This window comes from Apis dorsata, unplaced genomic scaffold, assembly GCF_000469605.1.
Source record: "Apis dorsata unplaced genomic scaffold, Apis dorsata 1.3 scaffold_317, whole genome shotgun sequence".
NCBI classification, from domain to species: domain Eukaryota; kingdom Metazoa; phylum Arthropoda; class Insecta; order Hymenoptera; family Apidae; genus Apis; species Apis dorsata.
In genome coordinates, this window is record NW_006263588.1 from 107,226 (window position 1) to 125,276 (window position 18,051).

At 24.7% G+C, this 18,051-nt stretch overlaps 1 protein-coding gene across 2 annotated transcripts in view; it reads left to right on the forward strand.

The window, feature by feature from the left end:
• Positions 1 to 1,337: 1,337 nt before the first annotated feature.
• Positions 1,338 to 18,051, forward strand: part of LOC102673071 (synaptic vesicle glycoprotein 2B-like) — a 17,781-nt gene continuing 1,067 nt past the window's right edge. The window contains exons 1-11 of one of the 2 annotated variants that reach the window (XM_006617600.2): positions 1,338 to 1,467; positions 8,655 to 9,195; positions 9,655 to 9,711; positions 11,765 to 11,926; positions 13,538 to 13,700; positions 14,348 to 14,469; positions 14,875 to 15,113; positions 15,722 to 15,942; positions 16,218 to 16,435; positions 16,817 to 16,976; positions 17,867 to 17,994. In XM_006617600.2, coding sequence (XP_006617663.1) covers positions 9,192 to 9,195; positions 9,655 to 9,711; positions 11,765 to 11,926; positions 13,538 to 13,700; positions 14,348 to 14,469; positions 14,875 to 15,113; positions 15,722 to 15,942; positions 16,218 to 16,435; positions 16,817 to 16,976; positions 17,867 to 17,994 — 1,474 coding nt within the window. In that variant the 5' untranslated portion in view covers positions 1,338 to 1,467; positions 8,655 to 9,191. Of the gene's footprint in view, positions 1,468 to 8,654; positions 9,196 to 9,654; positions 9,712 to 11,764; positions 11,927 to 13,537; positions 13,701 to 14,347; positions 14,470 to 14,874; positions 15,114 to 15,721; positions 15,943 to 16,217; positions 16,436 to 16,816; positions 16,977 to 17,843; positions 17,995 to 18,051 lie in introns of those variants that run through there. The other variant, XR_004150785.1, reaches the window with a different exon arrangement.

The following is an 18,051-nucleotide window of genomic DNA, read 5'->3' on the forward strand; positions in this document are numbered from 1 at the left end:
TATCGTAGGCCAGTATTTGAACTATATTTTTAATATTAAGTTATTTTATTTACATATTAAATAGTTAATTTGAATAGTTTGGCTAAAGGCAAAGATATTTTTTTTAATTTGAAATTTCAGACATATTTGAATTAAAAATTTCGCATATATATGTATTTATATACATATATATACTTGTACAGTTCATTGCCAGAATCGTTGAAGTAGATAAATATAAAATTGTTGTTTCTATACATAAATTGTGTAATATAGAAAAGTGATGATTAATACAAATGTTATTTTCTAATATACATACAATATTTCTAATATCTATACAATTTAAGGTTATTCTACTTCGAAAAGAAGAATCATATATTTATAAAAATTTATTTGCTTTTTGAATATTTGGATTCTTTTGAATTATGGATCTGAATAATAAAGCTTAAAAATTTTATGAAAAATTAGAAATTTATGAAAAATGATTTTTATGACTCTTTCTTCTTAAAAAGGAAGGATTATGAAAAATACAAACAATAGATATTTTATCGATATTTACTATTTTAATCAAATATGACACGAACATCAGAAATATACGGAAATTTCATACGATTTGAAATACACAATACAAAATATTATATTATAAAACACTGTCAATCAATTATTATATTTTATTAAAATAATAATTAAAATAACTTTTCCTTTCTTCTTGCCATTTGAAATGTACACTTACCTACGTTAAATGCTTAAAAATCTATAATATAAATATTATCAACAAATCTTACACTACAAAAACATTTTTCACACATAATAAAATTTCACAATTGCAATTTTTTTTCATTATGAAACACTTCTATCAATCTTCAATTTTCAATCAGTGAAAATTTTCGCGATTCTCTTAACCTCAAAAAACAAACTTCACTTAAAAATTTGCTCTATTTTCGTGGCTTATATTTTACGGTTATGTGTAAGCCTATTCAACATTGTTGACATTGAAACGAAGTATAAGCGGTGAATTGAAACAGTTGGACTGCGGCCATTTTAACGGAAACGATTCTTTCATCTCGATTTATCCTACATCTCTATATTGCGATATATCGATCTTTTTCTTTCTCTTTTTCTCTTTTTTCTTTTTTTCATACTTTTTTAATGATTCTCGTGAAAATGACAAAATCGGACGATAGCAATTGACGATTACTATGGCGCATCGATGGCGGAAATATTAAGACGGCGATCGAATATTTGGCGCGAATCCACCGATCGCGTGCCAACATAACACGCGCGCGCGTGTGCACGATATGCGAACTTAAGGAAAATTACAGGCTGTGCCTTGTCGATTCGCGATTTACACGCTTTAGTTTCGCTTTATGCCCGACACAGACTTCTACTGTACGTCTCGTTTTTTCTTTTTATTATTTTCGTTCGAATATATTAAAAAGATCTTTCTTTTTTTTCTTACGAAAGGAGAAAAGTGATTGGTCGATTATATCGGTAAATTAATTTCATTTGAATTCGTGTGAGTTTGATTTAATATGTGTTTTAATATATTGGAGGAATTTTATTTTTGATTGATTGAAAGTTTAAGAAAGTGGTGTAAATGAACGTTTTTCTGAGGTTTTTGTTAAAATGATAGAAACTATATAAAATATGTATTTATATTGAAAATTTGATCGATGAAATTTATTGTGAATTTGTAAATTTTTCAATCTGTTTTTGATCATTGTTGATAGTTGATTTTATTTGTGCTTTGTTTTAAACAAGTTTGTTTGAAATTTGGTGAGAAAATAAATATACGTTTCTATATTTTATTATTATATATACAGAATTTAAATTTATTAGAATTTAAATTAATTAGATAAAATAATTTATATAAATTAAAGTTTTATGTATATTTTTGGTATGAACAAAGATTTTGACATTTTGTATTATTTTTTAATAATTTTAAATATTTTTAATAATTTTGACAAGAATTATGTATATATGATTTAACTATTAATTTAAATTATTAATAACAAAATAATTTATAAAGTAACTTAGAAAATTAAATAATGGATCATATGGATAAATTATTTTATCTTTATGAAGTTAGATTTTTGATTTAAAAGATATTTTCCACAATAATAAGATAATTTAATGAAAACATTTTTATGAATGGAAATATTTATGAAAAAAATGTTAATAACACCAATTCAATTATATTTTATAAATTTTCTTTATTTTTATATATCTCGTATCACAAAAATCATAATAACTCTGTGATTTAATGTTTGAATTAATTTTAATAACACGACAACAACATTGTGCACATGTCTCATAAAGCAGTCATCGAAAACGCCATCCTGATTATATAACATTTAATTCTTGGCTAGTAAATCCGAGTAAAATAGCCACAGTTTTCATTCACTTGTTTATTGATAATGATGATCGAGACGTTTTCTGACGTTTAATCTTAATTTGGATTAAATATCGGATATTGTCGGATTATTACGAAAAAAAATTATCATTTTAGGATAAAAAGCTATGAATAATAACAACAAATCAAAGAAGATTCTATCAGGATATCAATTTTGTTGTATCAATGTATATGAAATGAAAATTATTTTTCATTTTGATACTTTTTCTTTTGTGATTTTCAAATATTTTAAATATTTTTATTTAATAAAAATATTAATTATTAATCAATAATTAATATTTTTACTAGAAATTTATTTTTTAATATCTTTTCTCCTCTTTTTTTATAATATAAAAAAATTTGTTGTTCATTAATATTTTTATATTATTCTTTTCTTTAGAATTGTAAAAAAATAATAATGTGTAAAAATTTATAAAAATTTTATTACATCGTAAATTTTAGTTTTTGTTCTTTTATTCTTCTCTAACGTGTAGGAAAACATTTTGAAACTTGAATCGTTTAATTAGATTTTCATTATTTGAATTAAATAAAATATTGTAATTTTGATCGATATATTTTATTCTCCTCTTTGTTTTATTTTTTTTTTTCCTATGTATAATACGAAGTAATTATTTGCGGGGAAAAAAATAAAAAATTAGAAAATAATTTGCAATCATCAATCAATGATTCCAATATCGAAGCAAGATATATAAAAAAAAAAAAAATAACAAACAAATAATTATTCATTCATTGTCGCTCAATTAATATCTTGATTGTTTCGATTATTCCATTTCCACAAATTGAAAATTTCATAAAAATAGCAACAAACTTGACAAACTCATTCCTCAGCCAACGACCTTCTGAAACATACTTTTCGATCTACTCATTAGAGATATTCGGTTTGGATAACAAAACCAAGATAAATCACTCCAAATATGAGGATTTTATCGACATAATTCTTTCTGTCACAATAACAATAATAATAATCTCTATCTAAAATATAAAATTAATCCCTCAAATTCGTCAGAGCGTAACGAATCTTGCTGAAAAAAAAAAAGTAGAATATTTCCAAAAAAAAAATTGATACATTTTATTAAAATTGATGATATTGTACATTACGAAAAAACGATAACATTGCTTCTTTAATTTTTGCTTTAATTTATTTATGATTTATAATCCTTATTGAATCGCGCAAGTTGCTATTTTTTTCACGATTTTTTATAATATATTGACAGTGATTAGTGATAAGTCTGGTGATATTGTTTCGTTTGCACGTTAGTGAAAAACAAAATAAATAAATAAACTGAATTAATTTATTTATGGTGTGTTTCTGGAAAATGCATACAATATCGAGACTTGATTAATTCTGTATTAACTTTTTCGAAGGTTATTTAAATAATTGACGGAAAGTAATTCGAGTTAATTCGAATTCTTGGAACGTAAACGATCTGCATTCAAATCAGTTTCGGAGCGGTAATTTCTGAAATAAGTTTGAAATAAATTAAGTAGAAAATAGTTCGGGTTAGGTTAAATTAAGTTCAAGCGCGTATAAATTTAAAATTGATCAAATTAAGATCGCTCATTTAAATGAGTTAAAAATCATTTAATAGAGTTAAGTTGTATTATATTGTGTAAAGTAGAATTTATCTTGAGAAGTGATTCAAGCTATGTTCAAATTAAATTATGTTGATCCAAATCAAGTTAAAAATTGAATCTGATTGAGTTGATCTAAGTCGCATTGTTAAAAATCGATTCGATTAAAGTTGTTATGTTGAATTATCGAAATTAAATTTAATAAATTTGAAATAAGATAGTCGAATTAAATTATGATCTATTGAATCAAATTAATCAAGATCAGATTGATTTAAATTGTATTTGGAAATAAATTTTTCAATGTATTTATATACACCATCACTTAATCTTTTAATCAAAGTTTCTCCGTTTTAAATCCCAGGTAAAAATCCAGGATTATTTCTTAATTAAGTCTAATCTCGAGCTTCATCAACACTGACTCTATTTGTAATTCCATTCTAATTCAATTTGCTCACACGTCAATCTCCATACTTAATCTATATTATTTTACAGATAACTCGTTTATAGACACATTTGATAAAACTTTCTTAGATCGTTCATTCAGAGTTAGATCACGAAAGTTTTCGTTGTTATTCGATCTATTCATTTGATAAGCGTGTTTACGTCTAATTAATTTGATGACACGGGTTTACGCCTCGACTGATTTTATCTTTCAAATAGTTATCTCGTCTAGGTCAATTGGACTTAAAATAATATGATATACGACTAAATATTTTTCTTCTCTTTGCCAATAATGTTGCATGTTTAACTTTATCCATTGTTTCTCTTTCTTTTAAAATCAAAAAAACAACAATTTCACTTTTATTAAATTTTCTTTTCGAACATTTTTAATTATTGGAGGATAAAGTTCATGTAATAGAATAACAAATGGTATACAATTAAAAATGGGCAATATTGTTCGATGTTATAATCATTTCTTTTCAATTTTTATCAAAAGAAATATTTTAATAAAATTAAAATAATAATAATATAATAATAATTAATATAATAATAATATAATAATAATAATAAAAATATAAATAAATACTTATAACGTTATAAATTCATATTGATGAATATCGAAAAATTTTTTCAGACACAATACAAATTAGATTTGAATATAAAAAATCCAATTTGCCCAAAGAACATAAAAAGATATGTTCACAAAGAGTGGATAATATTAACAAATAGCTTTATAATTATCTTAATTACAATAATTAATTTAAATCGCGATATTTACGTTAAAAATTACTTACTAATAATTCTTAAGTTTTAAGACAATAAAAGAAGAATTTATACTACTTAAAAAAGTAAAAATAATTTATATGTATATTGGTAATATGTATATCTGTATTCTTATCGATTTATTACGTACAATCTTTTTTGCAATATGTTGTTTCATACTCATTAATTTAATTTATAAAAATTAACGAGTAAATTTTATCGAACATTGTATCGAGTTTTTCGAAAAATTTATAATAAAATTAAAGAGACAAGAGAGTTGCAAAATCAATATTTTATGGAATAATATTTATCTAAAATATTATTGTTTGTATATTTATTTATATAGATCAATGATTACTACATTATGATATAATGATTTTTAGCTTAATTTAAATTTATTTTGTTCCATTAATACATTTTGTAAGGATATCCTAGTGACTTTTTCTCCCTATTACTCAATTCAAAGGTAGTATTATTAATCATTTCGTGGTAATAAATTTGTACTAAAATAAATATTGTGTTAAAACTTTAAATGACCTTGATCTTCACGTACATTTTCAAAGTCATCTTCTTGAATTCTTCAGAAGAATATAATATTACTGGCAAGTAAAACGTACCATTTTAGCATTAGTAAGTTAGGTTAAGTGGTTAGATTGTTAAGATCACTTTTCTGATCTTCAGAAAATTTTAATCATCGTTCGTTGTTTGTTAAAAAGTGACAATTAAATATTTTGAAAATATGTTCATTCATCCTTGCTAATTTTTTAATTTTTCTTTTGTACAAAGGAATGGAGGATCATAAGATTAAGAAAGAAAAGTCGTAATTGGAAAAGCAGAATAATCCTTTTAATTTAAATAGAAGATATCAAGGAATCTTGTTTGGAAGACACATCGTGAAAAATTAATAGGGATGATCAAAATTTCCTTTTGAAACAATGTACCAAATATTATAAATATCAAGTAAGCAATCGCAATAAAAGAGATTATTCATTTCTGGAAGATTAAATTGTTACAAAATAAATTGCAGATAGAGTTTCCAAGTATGACATATGTACAATGTATTACGCGATAAACATGTTACCTTACTTAACGGAATCTCATGTAAATATTCTGTTTAGCTATTGCGATACTCATTGTTTGGACACGGTGCATACAGTCCTGAAAATGTTGCTTAGCTCTTTACTATCGTAAATACGGTTGAAGAGCACATTGTCAGCTTCGTTTCACGTGTCGAAATCTCTAGAAGTTATACAATGGATAATCAAACTGATATCAAGAAATCAAGACAATTTGAAAAGAAAAATCTCGTTCTTACGATTCAAGTTATTATCTCGATAATAATTATGGGCAAAAAAGTAAGTAAAAGTTTCGACTTACATATACCTGGAATAGATATAATTAGATATTAATTAAGAAAAATCGAAAAGAACTTTCAGATTAGGAAAAGATATTTCTTAATGATTATGAAAATTTGTGAATATTTCGTGTTGACACGAGAATTTCTCAAACAATTTGATTTGATTAATGACACGATTAATAAACTGTTACTCTGTTGTCTTCATCAGCAAGTCATCTTTAAGATTTGCAATCCTGATTGTCCAAAATAAGATACGCATAAATTACAATTATTACAACATATATCACAAGAGGAATCGTAAGAAATGAAAATAGATCGAGATACAAAGAGATGGAAGCAATTAGGTTATAATCGAAATGTTAAATCATTAAAGAGAACATTATAGAAGCAGTTTAGATCTTGGCCTTCAAAAGTTATTTGTAAGATTGCATAAAATGCATTTGACATCGTGCGATCTGAATTTCGAGTAAACTTTGTAGATAACTCTAAAATACACACATTTAAATCATATTTTCTTAAAACTCTTGAAATTGTAAAATTTAGTTACGCGTCTATTGGAAGCTCACATGATTATAAAATACAAATGTATTCTTACAGTAATTACACAAAGATTTTAATGAGCATTCTAAATGATCATCTTATGTTTAATATCTCCAATTGGAAAATATTTCTTAAATATTGAATGTATAAATAAATGAATTTATTATCGATAAAAATTCATTCATTTTCTATATATAAATGAATGAATAAATTCTTTGATAATAAATAAAAGTCATTATAAAAATTAATTCAATCAATATTATTCCAATAAATTGGATAAAACATTTTACAATGTTTCACAAGAGCAAGCAATTCTAGCAATATCTTTGTCATTAAAATGAGTCATAATGTTTCGTATAAAAAAATCTTAGAACTAGAAAAAAAAAAGATAGTTTTGTGAAATTTGAGAAAATTCTTGAGAAATATTATATATAGATCGGTATAACGGAGAAACTGTTTTCAATTTCGGATAAATGTGTCGTTGATATCGGTGCATAATGAAATAAGCATCGGTAAACCAACGTATTTTAATCAAAGTAATCTAAAGCAATTAGAAATCCCGTGATACCTGCTGTTTTAACTGCGTTATCGAGTTTAGATCGTATCGTGACAGGGCCAATTGCAAAACACATCTTAACACGTACGATTTACTCATACTTGTACCATACGTGCATAAAGCCTCTATCTACAGGACAGGAATTTGTAATAATATCTTTCTCTTTCTTCTTTTCTTTTTTCTTTTTTTTTTTTTAATATCCAAAATATTTATTTTAACATTAAAACCAACTATGAAGAAAGAAACGAAAAATTCAATTATTCGTTTTATTCGAAATTTAGATAAGAATAAATTTAAAATAATCTTCGTTTTTAAAAAGTAATTTTTTTTTTTTTAATTTTTTAAAACTCATCGTAATTGTTTAAAATTTTATTTTTCAATCAAAATATATTTATATCAAATGTATAAAATAATAAATGTATAAAATAATTAAGAGACATTGACGAAAATTTAAATATTAACACAATGATAAAAATAACAAAAATAACATGGATTCATTTTTCTTCAGTTTTCCTGGCTTCTAAAGCATTCAATATTTTGTGTATTAAAAAAAAGATTTGGCAAGGAGAAGATAAATATGATACTCTTATAAGTAACAATATACAAAAAAAAATTCCATACAAGAACAACAAATTTCCGCTTATTATTTCCACGCAAAATTTAATCAAAATTTAATGTCTCATCCTCAATTTTATCTGCACTCATCTATATCCTTTCAGAATCCCTCGTAAATGCACAAAAATACACACATCGTACAAAACAATGAATAATAATATCTGATCTGATCGTCCGCTATAATCAGGCAGGTAAGAAAGAAAGAGGGAGACAGAGGAAGACTTATATCTTATCTACAGCTAGGAGAACAACCAACCACCTAAAAGAGAGGAGATATATGTCGAGGCGACAATCAATTTTTTAATCAGTCGCTCTCCTCTCCTAGGAGCATCGTGTTTGACTTGACCAATTCGAGAAAGAAAAAAAAGTGACATCGAACATTATTATTATTATTATTATTATTATTATTATTATTATTCCAGATACGATTCACCAACCGGAATAATAGAATTGTCGTCGGAAGGAAGAGATTAACTTTGAAAGGAAGAGAATCTCAAAAAAAAAAAAAAAAAAAAAAAAAAAGAAAGAAAGAAAGAAAGAAAAAATCCTTTCAGCCAGAATTCAAGGAATCTAGTTCGATTAAGGTCGACGTAATCGGACGAGATTTCGTAATCGAGTGAAGAAGGGGTGAAGAAGAAGAAGAAGAAGAAGAAGAAGAAGAAAAAGAGGAGGAAGGAGAAGGATTCCGCGAAGGAACAAGGATCCCTCGGTGGAAAATCATCGTCGATATTCGCTTGGGCGATAAAGACGGCGATCGAATACCACCGAGTGTTTACCAATGAACGTAGCGTACGGTGGTTGCGGACGAGGACAAAACCGTGGAACACGCACGAGGAACAGACAGTGCTGCGTTTTGGCGACCGGGGTCCTCCAGATTCTCGGTTTCTCACCACCGACACTACCTGACTTCATCACTTCTCGAGAGACCGACGTAGATCTTCACAACGTAATCGTTAATCATGGGTAGGTTCGAGTTTTCGAGATCGTCTTGAATATATAGGATTTGGCTATGATGATGACGATTTATATGATATATATTTGGAGGAATTTGAAGAAAGTATAGAAAAATGTCGGTTGAGGATTGTTTGTTAAGTTATTGGCGATTGAAGTTTGCATTGGAGGAAACGAAATGCAGACAGAATAAATTTCATGAACAAATAATCACATTACAAAATAATTCATAATATCGTACTATTAATTTACATGACTACTTCATCATCTACCAAATTTAATAATATTATTAATAATAATAAAAATATCGATTATTCGATTAATCATTTAACGTCAAAAATTCTATTTATTAATCGATAATAATAAAATCGATACATTAATATATTATCTCTCCTTTCAAAAATAGGAAAAAAAAAGAAAAGGGGAAAATCAATATTTTAAAATGCTAATAAATCTTATTCTCTTCAACAGGGCTCGACTTCTTGGCAGACGGAGGTGCCGATTTCGAGCATGCAATCACCGTAACAGGTAAATTTATAATTTCTTTAACTGATTAAATAGAAGATACGAGATATTCGATTTATCGAGAAAATTGTCAAAAATTTTATCGGGATAAAAAAAAAGAAAAGATTGATTGAAATATCTTTAATCGATCATATTTATAAAAATAATTCTGTTTACATGATTTCTTCGACAATTTTTCTATTTTGGAATGTCGATTGATCATCGTCGTATCGTATGATTTGTGAGAAGAGATTTTTATCTTGATTTCGAGTCGGTTCCAAATTAATTCATTGTAAATTAATTAAAAATATATTACATTTATTTCTATATTTTCATTTAATTTTTCTTATTTTAATTCAATATATTTTATTATATTAAATTAATTAAATTAATTTTATTTTTTAATTTAATATCTGAAAATTTTTTATTATTTTTTATATGTTTCAAAATTTAATAAATTCTTATATTACTTCCTTATATTTTCAAATCTTTTTTTTTTACAATTGACTTAAAAAATTCAAGTATTCTCGACAAAATTAACGTTATTATTCGTCATTAAAATAATCATCACTAGATAGAAATATGATTAGCGTTATATTGATATTTTATATTTATTCTATCTTTTATTATTTTTATTATATTTTGATTATATTTTAATTATGATCATTTAAAGTATTAAAGGAAAGATTCAAGCTATTTTTTTAATCCAATAAATAAAGTTCAAACAAATGGAATTTTACTGGGCAAGCTAATTTCAACCAAGTTCAAAGTTTTTCTTCTTTAAAATTAGTTTAGTCACGATAACAATTCGTATGAAATTGTGTGAGTATTTGAATAATAAGATCATAAAACACGAATCATAGATATAGAACACTGAAGATCAAGAACAGTGTTTTATTTACAATGCTTTCTTATCGAGTATAAAATTCGCATATTTTATTGATATGCTGACTCACTCCACGATTACGTATTTAATTTTGATCTAATTATCTTACCATAACTACGATGAATATTAATTACTATTTTTAATTAGAAGGGAAGAAAAATATTCCTGTCAATTAAAAAAATTAGAAATTAATGCATTTTATGGCAATATCATTTGATTTGAAGATCATGAAAGAAAATTTCAAAGCATGAATTAATCAAAAATTATATTTGTACATCTTAAAAAAATATACTTGGATTAAATCGATTGGAGATAAATGGAAAAATTTATAAAATTCTATAATGATCTTAGAAAAGTAAATACTTTAATGGATTAAAATTATCGAATTCAAAATTATCATATATTGATCAAATTGGATAGGAATCTTTTAAAAAGCGTTATCATTGATGCCAAAAAATTTAATCTCCGTCTAAATTTAGAAAATCTGCCAACTATTTCAATCCAGACATATGTATAAATATAATTTTAAAATTATTCGAGTCGAGGAAAAAAAATTGTAAATTTGTCGAGACAAGGGAAGCAAACAACATGATTTTATCTTTTCTACGCGATGAATGCAATTCGTTTGTGATGGAATAAAAAAAAAAAAAAAATTTGCAACGAATAATTGTTGACTCTCGAAAGATTTGACGAAGGCTCCCAAGGTGAATCAAACTCCAAAAAATTTCTTAATTGCTAGCACTTATAAATCTTTTCTTTCTTATTTACTTCGAAATGATTCTTAAGAAGATAGCGTTAAATATTTAACGCTATCTTCTTAAGAATCATTTCGAAGTAAATAAGAAAGAAAAGATTTACAAGTGCTAGCAATTAAGAAATTATTTGATGTTTGATTCGCGTTGTAAGCCTTCGCCAAATCTTTCGAGAGTCAACAATTATTCGTTGCAAATTGTTTTTTTTTTTTTTTCATCAAACAAAAAATTTCTTTAATCGGTGAAAAAAAAAAAAAAAATTTGCAACGAATAATTGTTGACTCTCGAAAGATTTGACGAAGGCTTACAACGTGAATCAAACATCAAATAATTTCTTAATTGCTAGCACTTATAAATCTTTTCTTTCTTATTTACTTCGAAATGATTCTTAAGAAGATCGCGTTAAATATTTAACGAATCGTATTTTTCTCACGTCAAGGATTCGGCAAATTTCATTATATGCTGTTGACAATCTGCGGATTAATTTACATGGACACCGCCATCGGAGTCACGATACTCTCCTTCGTGTTACCGGCAGCGCAATGCGACTTGGAAATGGATTCCACCGCGAAAGGGTGGTTAACGGCATCGCCAATGTTGGGTGAGTATTCACTAAAATTGCTAAATTAGGGGCATTAACTTATGGAAAAAGTAACTAGTTAAAAATTTCGAATAAAATAAAATTAAATAACTTTATTCAAAATACTTGGATAAAAAATTATTTGTATTATAATTAATCTGTTATATTTTATAATCTTTGTTTGTCAATTATCTGCAAAATTATTTAGATGCTTTGAATAATAAATTATTGAAATAACTTATTGAGGTATTTTTATTCTTTAAAATATTCAACTATTAAAATGTTGCTTATTTCTGGTTGAAAGTTATATAAGATGTTTGAAATATGGGAACATCGATTTATTGGAATTTTTTGAGCTAATTTCAAACAATATTTTCTTTTGCAAAAATTCTCGACACGGCTTTGTTAACGAGTTATTAATAAAAAACATCAATCACGAAGCGCGTAGATTAGTGGCGCCATGACAGTAGTGATGAGTATGTGCCGCCAACCGAACTTGAACAAACATATCGTCTATCATCGAGTAACGTCAGATTTATGACAGGGTCGATTATGATATTGCTATTTTAGAGATAATCTATTTTTCGGAATTGTTTTATCTACCTGAATCCCGAATGATCAATTAATTAGCGGTGATTATAGTTTCGGAGTCATGAATCACTTTCTAAGATTCAATAGTACTATAAATTTTGGATTTGATGAAACTTTCTGCTGATAATGATTTTCGAAAATTTATAAGTTATTATATTATTTATAAAGTCAATATTCATGTACATTAGAACTTTGTTTTCTTCCTCTTGATTTAATGTTATTTTTTGTTTCACTTAACCATCGAATTTCAGTCAATTCAGTTCACTTTTGATATTTGACTTGTAGATATTAAATATAATTTACAAAAAATTAAAATAATCAGATCTGAAAAAAATAAAATTTTTAGAAAATTTTTAGAAAATTTTATTTTTTATTTTTTTTAACTTTCTGAAAAATTCAAATGTCCAATTTCGATTTTTTTAAAGATCTTTTAATCGATTGATGTATCAAGAAATTTTATTAAAAATTTAAATATAATGATTAATTTAAAATTAAATAATTAAGAAAAAAATCTTTTAACATAGATAATTTTTTGATTCTTTTCTATATATATTTTTTAATTAATCTTATAATTTTTTAATTTTATTTTTTTTATCAAACAAAAGTTTATCAATAATAATTAATTTATTATTCTTCTTTTAAAAAAAGATGTTTTATTATTTAAAATAAAACACTTAAATCATTGATTAAATCTAATATAACAATAATGAATTATTAAAAGATAAGCTCTCTTCGTGAATGAAAATGTCTGACTCGTGTTATATTTTTCTACTTGAATCTTTATCATTGATGCTTCGAAAATACATTGTTTAATACAACATAATAAAGAAATACAAATATCTATTACATGGAACTTTTATTAATAAATCATTGGATTTCTTAAAAAAATTGAATATTTAAAAAAGTCAAAATAACAAAATTTACAATTTTATAAATATAATACTTTTAAACGCATTAAAAATTTCTGAAAAAAAAAAATTTTTGAAAATTTATATTTTCTCATTGTTATTATTATTTATTTCATTATTTATTTGTTTACAGGGATGGTAGTTGGTTCCTATATATGGGGATGCCTGGCTGATATCAAAGGAAGAAAAGTCGTATTAATCGCCACTTTATTAATGGACGGCATTGTAGGTGTCGTTTCCTCTTTTGTCCAATATTTTTGGATTTTTCTAGTGTTTCGTTTCTTTAACGGGTTCGCGTAAGTATTGTGATTAAATATTTTCCTTTGTATTCTTTTATTTTCTCTTTATTATTTTTTATATTCATATAATCAGTGATAAAAAAAGCTACATAAAAGCTTTTCATAAAAACTACAAATTATATATTATTATCAAGAATTATAAAAAATTCTTTTTTTTAATAAAATTTTGTAAATATGTAAAGCATAATGGATTATATATATGGAACAATTTCTTTTTTGTCATTTTGAAGGATAATTGAATAAAGATCAAATTAATTTAATTTAAAGTTTTGATTGCTTTTGGTTAGATTTGATTAGGTGAATATATATAAAACATTCATTCATTTTTTAATCTATTGTTCTATTGAAAAAAAGTATTCTACAGTAAATTTTATCCGAAATATGAAAAAATATTAAAACTTTTAGAAAAAAATTGTTTTATATATAATTCATTATGCTATACATAAGTATAAATTTTCATCAAAACTATAATTTTCGGATTAAATTATTATTAAAGATTATTAAAAATTTTCTTATAAAATAGAAAACTTTTGCCATTGACTATATCATATAATATATAATGTATTATCTTCATTTTTTATTTTACTTCAGATCTTTTTTATTTTTCTTTTCGTTTTATTTCTATTTTTATTTTATACATACAGCGTTACAGGAGCTATGGGAATTTGTTTTCCGTATTTAGGGGAGTTTCAGCCGACAAAGTATCGCGAAAAATGTCTTTGTTGGATGGAAATGTTCTGGACAGTAGGTGTCATACTATTACCATGTAAGTTTTATTATTTTACGATTTAATATAAAATATTTATTTAATGAACTACATTTTCATACTTATGATAAAATGATAAAAAAGAAATTTTAAACTCTCCATTGATACTTTGATATTTGTCAAGATACTGTTAATGTAAAATTATCAAAATGCTACTTCCTTTCTTGCGATATTAAAAAATAATAATAATATATAATAAAAAAATATATATATTCAATAAAATAATCATAATATAATATCGAAATAAAATTAAATTAATTTCTTGTATTAGCAACCTCGATATTCAAATTATGGTAAATTAAAAAATATTCAGATTTAAGACATGATTAAAATGTCGTATATGCATTTTTTTTCATATTTAATTCAATTAATTAATTAATTAATTAATTTATTTATTTTATCCAGTGATCGCATGGCTGATTATACCGATGAACTTCATGTATCTTACGGACACGTTTTACTTTAAGTCATGGAATCTCTTCGTAGCGCTGTGCGCTCTACCCTCGTTGATGTTAGGCCTGTGGCTGTTCGCATTCCCAGAGAGTCCGAAATTTCTTCTTGAATGTGGTGAAACCGATGCAGCACTCGAAGTATTTAAATGGATCTATTCGCAGAACACTGGGGAGGATCCTGACTCTTATCCGGTAATTTAAAATTCATATTCCATATATATTCAGGGTATTAATATAATTATGGAATAGTTTTGAAAAGTCACGTTTAGAGATCTATCTAACAAAAGTTGGTATACAAAAATGTTGGTTGTGAGATTTATTTATTAATGTAATTTATGTGCAAGAAGAAATAAAGTGCAAGAATTACTGTTTTTCTCATTTCGTTTAACATGAAATTCAATTAGTTATAAATAATTTAATAAATAAATCTTAATTGATATTTTTGTAATTTTTGTATTTGTTTCAGTCTTTAGAATCAACTTTTTAAAAATATTTTATAGGTATGAATATGAATGATTCAGAATAATAATCGTGTAACTTTTTATTATTAATTTTTTAAAAATCATATGATTAATATAATTACTTATTATAGTAATTATTTATATAAAGATAATTTATAATTATTTTACAAAAATGTAATCTTATTATTAATAAATTTTAATAATAAAAATAATAAATTGTGTGTTAGATGAGATACACAACTATTATTTTAATATATATATATTAACATCCTGTATTGCATAATTTATAAAAAATCTCAATCATATGTTTTTATTTTTTATTTTTTATTTTTTCTTCAGGTAAAATCGTTGCAAGAGAAAAACAAAGAAAAGAACATGAGATCGTTGAAACTACACAAAAGAAAGGATTTAAAAGTTCTTTTGAAAGAAGTAAAAGATCTAACAACTGCTCTCTGTAAGAAACCGTACCTTAAAAATACGCTACTCGCTTGTGGCATTCAATTTGGTCTCACCAGTAGTTACTATACTCTTATGGTTTGGTTCCCAGAATTATTCACTAGGTACATCATGTTTATATGCAGTATCTTTCTCAAAAGAAAAAAAACAAAAAAAAAAAAGAAAAAGAAAATAAAAAGTAACTATCTCTTAAGATACAATTCATAATTATTACTTTAAAAAAGTACAGATTAAAAAAAATACATTGTATTTTGATAAGAGAAAATTTTGAATTTTCTCTCAAAAATAAAATTTCATCAATATCAATTTAAATATTAATTTTTCTTTGAATAAGAAAAAATTATTAAAAATAATTAATAATTTTGTTTGATAATTATAGATTCGAACAATTTGAACATGAAAATCCGAATAAAACTACATCGGTTTGTATAGTATCTGCTTTGTCCAATAATGGAACTCAAATCGACGCTTATGGATGTGATACCATAATAGCGCCTTCTGTTTATCTTCACACGGTTTACATAGGACTCGCCTGTATACCTGGTTCCATTATTTTACCGATTTTCGTGCACAAACTTGGTGCCAAGTTCTTTTTGAGTATGTATATCATAATATATATAAACATAATATGCAATTCTTTAAATTATAATGTGCATGTTTGATAAATATTATTATAATAAATCATTTTTTTTCTAAACTTTTTATAAATGAGTACAATTTTAAAATGATTTTTTTTCATATAATAATACATTCCATAACCTAAAAGAAAATATTTGAAAATCAATGGATTTTTTCAAAATCTTTATCAAAATGTAAATAAAAAGATATATCAAATATGAAAATATGACAAATCCTAATGTACTATTTGATAGACAAAAAAAAAAAAATAAAAATTAAAAATAAAAAAATAATCATTGCAAAATTAATGTTATACTGATATTTTATTTTATATAAATTAACTGTATATATAAATTTCAGTTATGTCACTGTTAGTTTCTGGAGCAGTAACGATTGCCTTCTATTATGTCGTTAATTCGACACAAAATTTGATATTATCCTGCGTGTTCGAGGCTCTGACATCTCTCGGTATCTCACTGGTTTATTGCGTAATCGTCGACATGTTCCCGACGAATCTCAGGTAAGCAAATCACTCAGAATATCGTCTGATTTATTTATTAGGAAAACAAGCAAATACTACTGTCAAAAAGATTTACAACCATTTCTGTAACTAATTACTTGATGACAACCGAGGACAAAACAATGGTATAACAGTAAACGATGTATTTGCACGAATTTTAATCTTATAATTTCACAGTTTATCTAATTGCATCGTTACGTCAGTTTGTTGCGATGCATAAAATAAGATACCAATAATTAATATATGATACCATCGAATAGATTGTAAAATGGAAAAAATTTATTTCATAGAAATTGCGTTGTTATGATAAGATGGATATAATCAATAATTTAAAAAAATGTATGAAAAAAAATTATTTCTATGTTTAATAATATCGCAGGTTGAAATTAATATCGATCGTACGTTTACATAAGAAAATTGTATACATACATGCGTAGTTTCATATACTATTGAAATTTTTCATAAAAAAGACAAATTGAAAATGAAGAATAAAATTTTAAAAATATATCAAGTATACGATATTTCATTTACAATTTTTTCTCAATCAATTTATATTTTCGTATGGAATTTTTAATTATAGATTTTTGTTTGATATTTTTTTCAATTATTTTTTCTTCCATCTAAATTTTATTTTATAAAAAATTTTAAATAAATTTTAATTTATAAAATATTCAAAAAATTAAAATATTTATTGCATTATGATAAAATAACGAAATTTTATTTAAACAAATTTTATTCTTTATATTAAAATTGTTTCTTTATAAAAAATTATAACCTCTTCGATAATACATGTATGTATGCAGATCATATACATATATTTATATTTGAAGAAGTAGTTTATTTTTATTTCATCAATGTTTCTTTCAGAAAACAAATTATTTAATTTTTAGAGTAATGGCTGCGGCTTTATCTCTCACCATGGGTCGATTAGGCGCACTAGTCGGTAATTTAGTGTTCGGCTACCTAATTGACTTAGCCTGTGTGATTCCTATAGTTTTATTTGCAGCATTTTTATTCGGTAAGTTATTTAAATATTAAGAATTCTTATTAAAAAAAATATATTAAAATATTAACA